Source organism: Amphiprion ocellaris, chromosome 21, assembly GCF_022539595.1.
Source record: "Amphiprion ocellaris isolate individual 3 ecotype Okinawa chromosome 21, ASM2253959v1, whole genome shotgun sequence".
Classification (NCBI taxonomy): domain Eukaryota; kingdom Metazoa; phylum Chordata; class Actinopteri; family Pomacentridae; genus Amphiprion; species Amphiprion ocellaris.
In genome coordinates, this window is record NC_072786.1 from 24,005,748 (window position 1) to 24,019,762 (window position 14,015).

The following is a 14,015-nucleotide window of genomic DNA, read 5'->3' on the forward strand; positions in this document are numbered from 1 at the left end:
CATACATGGTGGCTCATTGCAAAAGCACAAAGCAGGGTTCGAGCACAGTGTCCGACTGGAAAAGTCACATCAAACAAATGTTGAGATCTCCCAAGCTAGATGTTGCTATCACTACTGTTGAGGTATGGCACTGGACCAATTCACACTACAGCGTTTAAGAATTCTTCAAGTGATAAAAAGGATGTGTATGGGTTCAAGTAATCTTTTAATCTGTGTGTCTACAAAATTTAATTGCAGCTTGTGTAGAGAACAACATCTATGTGAGTGTGTATGTGAGTGAACTACATGAGGGAGGTTGCATGCACTTTCATAGCCTCTTCTCTGAAATTTCCTTTAAATAATGTCTTAAAATGCTAATAATGTGACTTGAGAAGCACATTTTCTCCACGAGGATTAAGAAAATAACCAGCTTATGGAAGGTATTTTCTGCTCTCACATTCTCAGATCGTGCTCAAAACTTGGCATTAACATATTTTTTTTTAACTTCCAGTGCAAAATTTCTAATTTGTAGTGTTGCCAGGACAAACCTGTCATGTTGGCGGCAATCAAACCACAAATTGTATGTAAAATGTAATACATACATATGAATTTTCTGAGTCATTCTTAGACTTGTGAGTGTTGACTTACGTGGGCGAGGTTGGGTTTGCAGCACCTGCTCCAGGTCGCCCAGCATGGTGAGAATCACCTCCTTATCCAGCTGAGCTGTTCCCTCGCGAGGACCTCCCCCTGAAACCTCCTCCTCTGCCCAGTACCCTCCGTCTTTCTCCCTGCCTCCCTGCTTCCCGCCTCCCCTGCCTGCCACTGCCTCCTCGTTTGAGCGTCCAATGCTGCCGTCTTCATCTGTTCCCACCACCTCCCTGGACCTCCGCTGTGCCTCGGTTCTTGGGTGGCCGCTGTAGGACGCCCGCTGTGGCCGCCCGCCTGCCGCCGTGCATCGCCACGGGACCGGGATGAGGGAATGTTCTGACTGAGAAAGCACCTTAGTTAGGGAGAGCGACAGGGATCGAGCTCTGGTGCCCCTTACACCTCCGCCCCTTGTGACCGCCTCCTTCCTGGGGCTTCCCTGCAGACTGCCTCCTGCCCTCTGTGTGGAGGATGAGTACAGTGAAGAGTTCTGGGGTTGGGAAAGACGAGATGGTGGCTCGTCAAGCTCGAAGGAGTAAACCCGCTGCTCGCCATCGCTGAGCAGGGTCAGGTTAGTGAGGGAGCGCTGCTTGATCCGCAGGTTGAGGTTGTCAGGGAGAGGCTGGGGAGGCCGTCGGGCTGGGCTGCCTCCCTGATACACTGAGAACTCCGCTCCTCTCTTCATCTCTGCTCGCCGCTCTCCTCCCTTGTTTCGGCTTACCTCTGTACCACCGGCGCCTCAGTGACTGAAACTATGCATGCGAGTGGATCTACCTGTACGTGCCTCTCTGCTTCACATCTTGGCTGCACTGTCACCGAGAGAGCAGATGGAGGGAAGGGAGGACCGGAGAACAGCAAAGAGATGGGTCCCCGAGTCCCACGCCTCCCGACTGAGGTCCAGACTTCAGTGGGCTGGTGGGAAAGCAAGCACAGGGGGGAGAGTGGAGAGAAAACCTCCCTCTCAGCCATGTAGGTAAAATCCAGATCCATCCTTGAGCCAGCCCATACTCATGGTCAGACGCTGAGCCAGACACAAGCACTTATTTCTTCCACTCCTTCCCCTGTCCGCATGCTGTCTCTCCGTCTTCTTGGCTCCTTCCTCTTGCTTCACCACAGTGAGGGGCGTGGATGAACGAGTCGCTCCATCTCCTGCGCCTCACACGTCCTCTCTCTCCCTCCTGCGCTCGCACGCTTTACCTTTTCCCCTACTAAATGACAGTCTCTTTTCATTCACTCTTATCTGTTTCCTTCCACTTTGTCTCCTCCTTTAATTACCACCTCACTGCCACACTTCTGCCGCCTCCTCTCGGACTCCCTGACGGTTCCTCTCTTCTCACGGCGGAGGATGAACGGGCGGTGAAGCCGGCAAACAGACTCACACAGCTCTCGGTCTGCCTGTTCATTCCAGCATGCAGCCTGCAGCACTCTCTCTCTCTCTCTGTTAACCCCCTCTGTTTATCACTCTCTCTTTCTCTTAATCCCTGCGATTCTCTCACTTTCTGTTCACTTCTTACGAGCCCTTATCTTTCCTCCTTCACTCCGTCTCTGAGCGTCTCTCCATCTCAGTGTGACAGTGAGTTGTTTGGACAGTGCACCTGTAAGCTTGCAGCCCCTGCTGCACCGCTCCGACTTAATTAAATGCTATCTTGAGGAGCTAAAGCAGCGAGCCCGCGGCTTGTCATGAATCAACAATGAGACCACAGAGCCAACGTATTCCCATCAATCAATGCGAGCGTTATTAGCCCTGTCTCTATTAGTCACAGCTGTCTTCCACACATTCTCTAATGCTGGATACCGACTGATAGAAGACACTGGAAGCAGTTGCCTCTGAAACCGTAATCACAGAGCTCTTCTTCATCACTGTGAGGGACTATTCTAGATATTAGTATTATTTATCTTATTTTAAATGATGATATAAATCCTCAGAATTAAGCTGAAAAATGGACATGTTCATCAGGATTTTATACTTTCGTGCTGCTTTGATGCTTGTTTGATGACACTGGGTTAGCCTGTGTATGTAGAATGAGCAGGCTTGTCATGTGGATTGCGGTATGCATACACTCCAATTTCCTTCTCAGAGACTCATTTCTGTCCTTCTATGGTGGAAGAGTCGGAAAAACTAAGGATGTGAGACGACCATGAAACGTGTGACAACAAAAAGCAAGTGTTTGAAATGGACCCCAAACAAAGAGAGCGGCCAGCGCTGAAGTCTAATTTTATCCGCTAAATGACGGGCTTTGGAAAAGCCACGGCCAAAGCAAAATGTCCGGAATGTTGCTGCCGACCTGACATCCCCAAACCTATAATCACATGGTGTTGTTTGTGCGCGCCGGGCTTTGTAGACTTCACTTTGAACTTGACATCTTAGTTTTCACTGGGCTAGTTTTCAGTTTGATTTATCGTCCAAGCTGACCCCTACCTTTTCTATTATTACACAGCAGATATGAAGTTTAATTCCAAATGGACACATTTGAATTAAGTGAGCAGTAAAATACAAAAGCCAAATTACTTTCAAAAGGATCCTCAGAAATGAAGTGAATGGAAAAAGAATAAGCACCTTAAATCAGAAAAATAGATGAATCTTAGACAACACAATGACATCTAATGTAAAAAGAGTTTCTAGAGTGACAGTGTGACAGTGAACTCTTCATCTGCAACTAGCAAAATGCACATGAAACAATGGAATTTCTTTATGCCAGCGGTTTGTGTTTTGATGGTGTGTTGCCTGGTTTAACCTCTCATTCTGCTGCTTGTTACGAATTTAAGTTTGTGGCTAGAAACTCCTTTAAACTGGTCAAATGTCCTTCGACGCTGAACTTGCAGCTGCAAAGGTTCAATTGCATGGATTTACACTGTACTGTAATTAAAGGACAATGAAGACGTTTGCAGACTTCCCTCTTTACGAACAAACAAGATTTAGCCTACAGTTTGCAGCTGTATATTTGTGATGACAGTAACAGTTCAATATTAGGCCTCGATGATCCCCGGCCCATAAACTGCCTGCCATATCCTATGGCCTCATGTTGCGTTCCCAGTGGCTTCCATACAAGCCCCTGGGAGACGGGCTTCCCCATCCCAAAACCCCGTCCCTTGCACCACCTACACCAGAGTGACACACTCCTAGCAGCTGCTCTGTGGCACTCAGTACTGGAAGTTTAACCTCTCTGTGGTGTGGAAACTTCGGCCTAGTCGCCCTCTGAGTGCCTTTAAGTTTTACTTGCTTTCTTTATTTAATGTGCATCCTGGTGAGATCATCTCTTTATCCTTATTTATTATTCATGTGTGTAAACATATTGATATGTGTGTGTGCTTTTCAATATTGTGCTAACATTACAAGAAGTACCTATCCTGATAGAAGATAGAAGTGGTTAAATCAAACTTAGAGGGGCGGAGAGCAGCAACAGCTGGAGGACAAGAGTAGAAAAATGTCAACAAAATGGATGCTGACATTCTTCTATTGCTGTTCTATGTGACATTCTTCATTTTTTAAATTATCAAAATGTTCAAAATCTGTTATAAAGTGAAAAATAAACAGATTTCAAACATGAAATCATTTTGTGTGGACAAAAACATAATACAAACGATAATACAAATTATTGTTCTTAACCAAAATTACAAAAATGGTATAAAAACACATTAATTCTTATATGGGTCATTTTTGACCCACTTCTGGAAGAATGCTGGTCCAATCACTGGAGCATCTAAGGGTTAAAAGTGATCATTATCGACACTGACTGAAATGAACTATTTTATTGTGAGAATGTTTTTTGGCTATATTGCCCAGCCCCACTGAATAGGATGTGACCTTCTATCTTCAAAAGCATTACCTTCACAAAATCATCTTCAGTTATTATACGGTTTAACACGACTTTCCCCAGTTCTAATGTCTCATTTTAGGTTATGTGTGAAATCACTCATACATACTGGATATATCTGTGTTATCTGAACTAAAGTCTTCTGTAGAGGTTTTGTAGAGAAATACACTACTGTTCAAAAGTTTGGGGTCACCCAGGCAATTTCATGTTTTCCATGAAAACTCACACTTTTATTCATGTGCTAACATAACTGCACAAAGGTTTTCTAATCATCAATGAGCCTTTCAACACCATTAGCTAACACAATGTAGCATTAGAACACAGGAGTTATGGTTGCTGGAAATGTTCCTCTGTACCCCTATGGAGATATTCCATTAAAAATCAGCTGTTTCCAGCTAGAATAGTCATTTACCACATTAACAATGTCTATACTGGATTATCATTCATTTAATATTATCTTCATTAAAAAAAAATGCTTTTCTTTCAAAAATAAGGACATTTCTAAGGGACTTCAAACTTTTGAACGGTAGTGTAACTAGCGATAATTTACCAAAACCATCCCTCTGCTGAGACATGAAAAGATAAATCCTGTGTATGTACTGATGGTAATGTGCCATGGTGACTGGTGGTGATGCAGCTCTGGGATTGTAACAGATGATGGCAGCCTGCAGGGATGTAAACACAGAGCCACAGATGCTCCCTGTGTCCAGCTGTCAGCGCTGACCTTTTCCCTTCACTACATGAAATCAGCGTGGAACAGGAATCCCCCCAGTAAACACAACACACTCACGTCAGCACATACGCACTCACTGCAAACACACTCGCACAACACCAGTACATTATGCTAGCCACAGCAGTAGCCTTCAAAAGCTCTCCAATCCTGCAGTTATTTTATTTACCTCTACTCTATTAACAGACCCAGCAGCCCTGTCTTTTAGAAATATTACAAAGAATAGCTAATCCATAATGTAATGCAACAGTTTTCATCCAAGCTAACTCAATTTTTCATTTCATGATGAAAGAAAACCCAATTTTTCCAAACAATTCCTTTCACATGTAATGCAGAATTGCAGGTCAACATGAAATAAATACAGATACTGTGAACAGCAGATGAAGGTTAGACTCCTATATATCTATTATTAAAAGGGCAAATGTTAATGTAATGATACATGCATGCATTCACACACCCACACAGAGAAATATCATCCATACAGATCCCACAGCATGTGTGTTGACCTGCTGTACCTGATATCTCCTCCAGGCACTGTTTGGCTGTCTTGCTGTAGACTAGCTCTCCTTTGGTGGGGCTGAGGCAGGGGTCGGCTGGGGCCACCATGGTGCAGTCATTTTCTGAGAATGTCCTGAAGGCACAGAAAGCAAATGATACACAGCAGTTACAAAGACAGACTGAAACACATGCTAAACTCAAAGTCCTGCTGACTACAGTCACTGCAGCCATGGTGTTTTTCCTGACAGTGGTGAAAGCAGCTCCACTCTTGTGGTTATTCAGCTATTTTAAGCTGTTTGCTGGTGCAACTCCATATATCAAAATGAATGGTAAACCATATTGTTAATCCATATGCCGAGAGCGTTGAACAACAAACTATTTTTCAACGTGGTGCTATAGATTGCAGTTCAAATGTGAATTGTTTCAGATCAGCTGCTGGTGATATTTTTCAAGGTAGTAAATTTATTATTTATAATTTATTTATTTGAGTTATTTGACAATCAGCGTACGTTTGTCCTTCTGTCTGTTACTCCGTCTGTGCGCAATATTTCTCAAAAATGGACTAACGGATTTGGATGACATTTTCAGGGAAGGCCAGAAATGACACAAGGACCAGGTGTTTAGATTTTGGCAGTGATGCAGCTTATAGTCTGGATCCACAGATTTGTTAAAGATTTCCGTATCATTGCGAGATAGCGGCACGGCGTCACTGTAACTATGACAACAAGTGAACACTGCCTGCTGACGATCACATGATTGTGATCCTACTACAAATTGACCGCTGGGGACTTATTGGGGCTTTTTCGTCACAAATGATACAAGGAACAACTGATTAAATTGTGGAGGTGTTTCTGAGTCCCATCAATTCTCGCCGCCCGCTACATATTTAGGTCACACGATTCAGTATCTGTACATAACGTACACATGCGTAACACGTCTGTGCTCAGTGCAACGTTATTTTGTTTGTGGGTACATCTATCTTAAACGGCCACATTCTATGTTGCCATGATTTCTGATCATCAATAACTAATAAATACTGCATTTCTGATAATGCCATATGGGGGAATGAACAGTCTTGGTGGAGTATTGTGCTCTCTGAGTGCTTTTCTTGTTTGTCGTGTTAAACTTTTCTTCAAGACAAAAACAATATATGCCACATATTTTTTGTGTTCTGGTTTTGTAAAGATAAAATTCCATTACATCTTAAGGGGAGTTCTTCTCATTCTGTTTGCTTGTGAATTAGCACCATTTAGTTGTAGTTTAACATAGCACTAAACACTACTACAACATAAAAAGAATATTATCTCATAAATATTTTATAGCCTGTAGGGTGGCTAAAATGATAAAGTGCTAAGAGTATGCCAAGCAGATACATTTGTTGAAATGTTGGGGTTAAAAAGGCCAGTAACTATAAGATTTTATGGCTTTATTTTGAGCAGCAGCCAGAATTTTCCCTCTTTTGCATTTAGTCTGTGTTTCTGTGATGTTACGCAAGAAAAGAGTTGAATTTCTGAGACAGATTTAAGTTCGATATTCAACAGATGGATGTCTCAAATGGGAGGGGACGGTCTCATGAGATATTTTCTGCCAGTGCTTTTGTGTGTGCCAGTGTGTCTGTGCAGGAAAGTGCATTAAATGTGTGTGCATCTTCCTCCTCTCTTCAATACTATGCTGCATCACGCTTCACTGTTTGTTTGCTGATGTAAAGAAACAAGTCCAACACACTCCTTGAGCTAACAGTTGTACACATGCATGCACTCACAGCTACAAGGACACACAAAACCGCAACACAATGAATATAAAAACAGACTAATGGTGACATAGAAAAACACAGTTACAGACAGTGACAGCAGATACACATACAAACACACACAGACATGCACGATGAAACGCATGCAAACTACATAAAAATCCTGAAATACACACAGTGAAACTTACACGCAGAAACTGAGAAAATTGCACACACACAAACCGAAGCACAGACGGATCTAAGCGCACGGTACTGAACAGCGTTCATTCCTTCCCATAGACACACAGCACACACACCAGGGACCACCACCACCTGCAGAGCTGCAGATAAAAATTGGCTTCCTATTGCGACAGTAGCATCAGCCTGCGACTTCAGCTCATGAGAAAAAGCTTTTTTTCTTCCCGCAAGCTTCCTTCACCTCAGTGGGTTCACAAAGACAGAGACAGAGATATTCACTCCCACTGCTGTAGAGAACAATATGGACCCGAAATAAGAGAGTGGATATATGGGGGGAAAGTAAGAAAGTGTAGGAAATAAATTATTGACCAAAAAGTGATTATGTTACTTTCAAAAGGAAAGTCCGCTGCTGGTGATATAAAGATGCGTGACTTGGACTGTTGCTCTTTTGTTAAAGTGCTGCGTTATCAAGAGATAATCTGAGGTGGAGAATGTCACATGACCATCGACATTGCTTGATTGAAATGTGATCTGTGGCAAATCAGTGCTGAGCAACAAACTGAACACAGCTTTTATGTATTATTGGTCTTGATTTGTTCTAAACTAGCCAGGTCAACTTAGGTTCAACCAGCAGAGGAGAACACAGACGACACAGTTACTGACGCTGCAAACTCTTCATATATGTGTGAATTTGTGTGTGTGTGGAGGCGGGTGGGGGGCAAATCAATTCCACATACTGAGGGCAGCAAAATCTTACAACTACTCTGGTCTGTTAAGCTTGACAGAGACACTATTTACAGTGGGTGCAGAAAAAAAACAAACAAGAGAAGGATGCTTAATTGGGCTAAAAATGATGGTGAATTGCAGCACAGCAGGAGGCCTTCACACTTATTGTACGCATACTGACAGCTTCGGGTGAGGCCTACTGCTGCAGAGGAACAATAATAGAAGGATGAAGATGGAAGCTGCAGATATATCCCCATAAGAATATATCTAGGAACAGAGAAAAGCGGTATGAAAGACGTAAATCTGCACTGCACCTCAAAGGCAAGACCTTATTCACCACCAGTGGATTAGTTTAAATGTGTTTTTATTTAATGTACAGGCTCTGACACAGCAGCATTTAAAACTGAGACAAAATCAGGTAATTTCATGAAAGCGCCACAGTCTGTGTATTCCCTCATGGGTGTAAAATAAGTGTGCAGCAGTGTTTTTCACAGGCAAACTTGCTCCTTCAAGAATTCTTTATTGAATTAATTGGTGTTTAATCCTTGAGAGCAAAATCCCTAGCTGCCTGTACAGGAAAACGTAGAAGAGAGCTATTGAGAATGACTAGCGCTTCAATCTTCTTGGCTCAGTAGCCTGTTAGCCATTAGCTTTTCAGCCATGACAGCTCACCCCGTATGTTGTTCCTCATTCACTCTCTAATCATTTTGAATTTGCGCAGTTGAATTTTTAACTGTCAGAGTAAACCTGTAAGGCCAGTGTATTCATTTCAGCATCAATGAATGCGGGAGGATCCATGTGACATAAATTTTGTCCACGAGAAGTCATTTAGATACCTTCGAGCAGCGACTACGCTAGAAACGCGAAATATGTGAAATATGTACATTGCCGTTCAAAAGTTTGGGGTCACCAGAACAACTTCATGTTGTCCATGAAAACGTACACTTCTATTCATGTGTTATTATAATTACACAAAGTTTTCTAATCACCAATTATCACACAATGTAGCATTAGAACACAGGAGTGATGGTTGCTGGAAATGTTCCTCTGTACCTCTATGGAGATATTCCATTAAAAATCAGCTGTTTCCAGCTACAATAGTCATTTACCACATTAACAATGTCTACACTGGATTTATGATTTATTTAATGTTATCTTCATTGAAAAAAATACTTTTCTTTCAAAAATAAGGACATTTCTATGTGACCCCAAACTTTTGAAAGACAGTGTAAATGACAACCTACTCTGCATATATGACATGGAATCTTGAAAACAGGCCAGAAAGCAGTATAATAACAACTATATGTCGATAGTTTCCACAGCTGTCTGTGTGTGTCCACAAGGGAGCATAATCAAGGTTTAATGATCTACAAGTAAAAGGCAAGCGATTGTGCAGGCATCATTTATCAGAAATAATTGTTACTATTTGTTTTCTCATAATAGAAATATCATGAAAAGTGCCAAATCAATGAACTGGTTCCCCACTAAGTGAAACTCTCTTAGCTTACTTCATACGTGTGTGTATTTTTTTTGTTTTGTTTTTTTGTAAATGATATTGGGAGAAGAAAAAAACACTGTGAGCAATATAGTAGGAACCAGATGTAAAGGATGTTGATTGCCAAATTTCACTCAGCCAAACGTGGCTTTTCTAGTTCTAATTACTGGCCAAGATGGAAGCAAGCAGTAAGTAGAAATTTGAGCTTCTAAATGCTCCTTCAGAAACCTGTGTGTGACATCACAGATGGTCCATCCACTTTCATCTACATTCAGTGTTTCTCAGTTTAGTTTTTGCTCACTGAGTGGGCTGCCTGTGTTTTTACAGATTCGGTTTTGGTTCCCTTCTTCATAGCTGACTATCATTCACTATCTGCCCAGGACTGAGAGCCACAGCAACTTGTTAAATGTGTGGGATTAAAGTATTACTAATGCTCGAAAGAGGCACAGCTGACTGTGCACGACAGAGGAGGTAGTTGAGAGAGGGAGAAGGGGTGAAGGATTAAGTCTTGTTTAATGGGATTCCTAACTCCTTTTCTCTCCAAGCACAAAGGCTTTCCAGAGACTTTGGCGGCTTTTCTATTTCTTTGCTCCGGATTTATCCACTTCCTGCACCTCTGATGGCTGTAACATCAGGGAAGCATGCACCAGCTGCATGCATCAAAACAATGTTGGCTGAATGAGGAGAAGGGGAAAAGGTTCCTGAATGCTGCCAGTGTCTGGATTCTCACATCAAAGATGAATCCCAGACAGTTAAATAATAGGCTCTGGCAAGCAGCAGGCAGTGGATGTTAGTCTGTAACGACTGGAGGAGATGTGGAGGTGAGAGCAAGATGCACAGTGGGGAGCACCAGCTGATCACTGGGAGAACTCCAAGATTTCATGGGCTGTGAGTGAGAGATGTGTGCCTGAATGTGTGCAGGTGTGACTTTAAGAAACAAGTTCAACATATTGACCTCTCATGGAAAAACTGTGTGGCAGATACACATCTTTGATGCTTTTGTCAGCATCTTATGGATGTTAGTTCACACACAGACATCTTACCTGTACATGAAGGGGGCCACAGTGGCAGTATTGGGGTGGTTGTGCTGCTGCTGCTGAGGAAGCTGAACTACTCCATTCCCTCCAAGTGCTCCTCCACCTCCTCCTCCACCTCCTCCCCCTAGCATCCCACTAGACCCGGACAGAGCTGAGGTGCTGGTGGACGACGTCATGCTGGTCCGTTTGCCCTCTGGGGCCCCAATGGAGCGCTGGATGTAAAAACTCCCACCCTGTCCTCCTTTCGTCAGCTTGGCTCTCTCCCCATCTCCTGCTCGCATGTTGCCGCTGCTGTTTAAAGCGGCCTGGTTTTGGGTCTGGGACTGACCCTGAGGCTTTGCCGTTGTTGTGGAGGGAGCTTTAAGTCCTGGCTTTGGGATGCCGCTGGAAGCCGAAGGGGTGCCGCCGTCTTTCTTCCCCGATGATGACTTCCCTCCCTTGGGGATGAGGCTGGCGATTTTGGAGGATTTCTTGCTAGAGTCGCCAAACGTCTCGCGCTCCTCTTTGGGTGGGGAGTTGTCCTTCCCAGATTTCCCAGACCTGCTTTTGTCCTCCTTGTCTTTGCTTGGGGCCATGGACCTGCTGCCATTTACAGAAGCCTTTGAAAATGAAGAGGAGGATGAGGACGTTTTGGTCGGTGCAGTGAAGGATGATGTGGGGGTCTTTGTTGGCATCTGTTTGGCTGTAGCACTGCTACTACCACTGCTGCACACCGACCCCGTGGGCGTCAATCCATCTTCACCGTACTCCGACAGGTCATCTTCCTCCTGTAGAGCCATTTCCGCCATAGATGGTGACGCTCTTGAAGCGGATCTCGGGTTAATTAGGCGGAACTTCTCCAACATTGACCTCTGGGGAGGTGCAACACCTGAGCCTACTTTTGACCCATCACTTCCATGTTGCTGAAGGCCTTCCGGGGCCTGAGGCGATGGAGTGGTGGAAGGTGTGTGCGTAGGGCTTGCCAGCATGGATGAAGTCGCGCTGTGCTTGAGGTTCATGGACTTGCTGCGCCACGACTTGCCAGCTGTGGGTGAAGGGATGGCAGAGGCCAGCTGCTGCCCACTGAGGCTGGTGGGAACCATCCCACCGATACCACTCCCATTCATCCCACTGGGTACTGGGATGCCTCTCACTGCCTCTGAACAATGGGAGAATAGAGAGAGATACACATGATGATCATTAAAATGGACATTTGGCAAATTACAGTTGGCAAATTTCCAAAATGTAGTTCCACTTCAAATAAATGAGTCACTCACTGAACTGATTCAAAACATGCTGCTTTGTGTGATTTCCCATAGGGACTATTTTGGTCTTTCTCGATAAATATGTATCCATAAACAACATATCAACTCAAAGAGAAATTACAAAGAATAAATTAAAATAGGAAAGATCACACACATACATCGCTATTGCATTTTTTTTGTAAACAGATTTGATGTGTCAGGCATTGACAGAAATTAGCTTTTAATTCTGTTGTTCATTCATGTATGACACCTAATTTTCAGTTTTTTATATAGCAGCAATAGTCATAGTAGGGGCTCTGACAGGTGTGTTTGTTCCCAAGCAAATTATTAGTTCAAATAACTCTCACAGGCTTTCTAGAGTTATTTGACAGGAGAAATTGAATCAGAATACTCTACTGCCTCCCTGCTGTCTTCCTTTGTGGTTTTACACACTTTCAGCACAAAAGTCAACAAAAAAATGAAAAACTTTCACATGATTTCAATGGTGTGTTCAGTTTTTAAAAAAAAGAAAAACAGAGAGAACTTATTCTCAGTTGACAGAATATCAACATCAAGCTGGGTCAAAAGAAAAGATTTCACTTTTATTATTACACCGGGATCTCAAAGGAGTTTGCTCTCAGTAGTGCTGTACCTCTCTGTTCAGACTTCCACCCCCTGATTTATGCCTCTTAATGGCCTGCCACAGTGTGTTTGCATTTGTACAATATAATAGTGGTTATGAGGGATAGGCCACCTTGTTGTAACCATGACAACAAACAAAATCACACCAGCTTTGTTAACAAGAAAGGAGAATGACCTTTAAAACAAAATCATCCACAACAGTCTGAGTTTTGACCTCCTCTGAAAGTTATCCATGACCAGACTAACACCTAAACCTTATCTGTCTCTGATCATCGATGACATTTGAGAAGTTACTCTTCTTTTACTTTTAAATAGCTTTTTCTCATGGTCCATCAGATGTCTGAACTCAAAACAGTAACACACAGTGTCACTTTTAATGAAATCTCCTGCAGATATTTATTCTATTTTATAGATTTGATTTGATTTGATTTACCTCCCACACTGTACTATATATATCGTGCCTCTTTTGCATATGTTGTAATTCTTAATATAGTCTTGTTTTATATGTACTTATTAAATTGATTAATTATGTACTTTGTTATATGTATTTATGTTTGATCTTATTACTTCACCAAGGAACACAGCGGAGTTATGTGATGATCGGCGTACCTTGTCCATCTGTCTATCTGTCTGTGTGCAACATTACTCAAAAATGGACTAATGGATTTGGATGTTTTTTCAGCGAAGGTCAGAAATGACAAAAGGACCAAGTGATTAGATTTTGGCAGTGATGCAGCTTATAGTCTGGATCCATGGATCTGTTACAGATTTCTGCACCATTGCGAACTATGACAACAAGTGAATGCTACGTCAGCTGTCTGCTGACGATCACGTAATTATGATGCGACTACAAATCCACTGTTGCGGACTTATCGGGACTAAGTTGAAAATCATACAATGACTGAGCAGCCCCGGTGGAGTGGAATTTTTGCTTGTTTCAATGCACTGTCCAGTGGCAGCTATTTATTTTTTTTCATGCCCCCATGTATGATGACAATAAAGCTATTCTATTCTATTCTATTCTATTCTATTCTATTCTATTCTATTCTATTCTATTCTATTCTATTCTATTCTATTTTTGTGATTTTCCAACTTTTTGTTTCCTACTAGACCTGGACTTACAATGCAGAACAAAGGTGTTTACCTCGACCACATTTTCAGTAAAACTATGCTTGGCAAATGCAACGGCCACTACAACAGCCAAGCCACGCACAATCACACGGAGCACGTATACCGCCACCATGCATGTACAAAAATGTTTTAGCTTCAGCCAACGAGTAGTGACCTTTACACAACCT

The 14,015-nt window shown here is 42.8% G+C and overlaps 1 protein-coding gene across 23 annotated transcripts in view; it reads right to left on the reverse strand.

Annotated features, from left to right (window-relative positions):
• nav3 (neuron navigator 3) overlaps positions 1–14,015 on the reverse strand; it is a 534,705-nt gene that overhangs the window by 93,500 nt on the left and 427,190 nt on the right. For 22 of the 23 annotated variants that reach the window (XM_055006838.1, XM_055006839.1, XM_055006834.1 and 19 more), the window contains 2 exons: positions 10,859–11,990; positions 5,685–5,800 (listed from right to left, as the gene is read on the reverse strand). In XM_055006838.1, the coding sequence (XP_054862813.1) occupies positions 5,685–5,800; positions 10,859–11,990 (1,248 nt within the window). Of the gene's footprint in view, positions 1–627; positions 2,010–5,684; positions 5,801–10,858; positions 11,991–14,015 lie in introns of those variants that run through there. The other variant, XM_055006848.1, reaches the window with a different exon arrangement.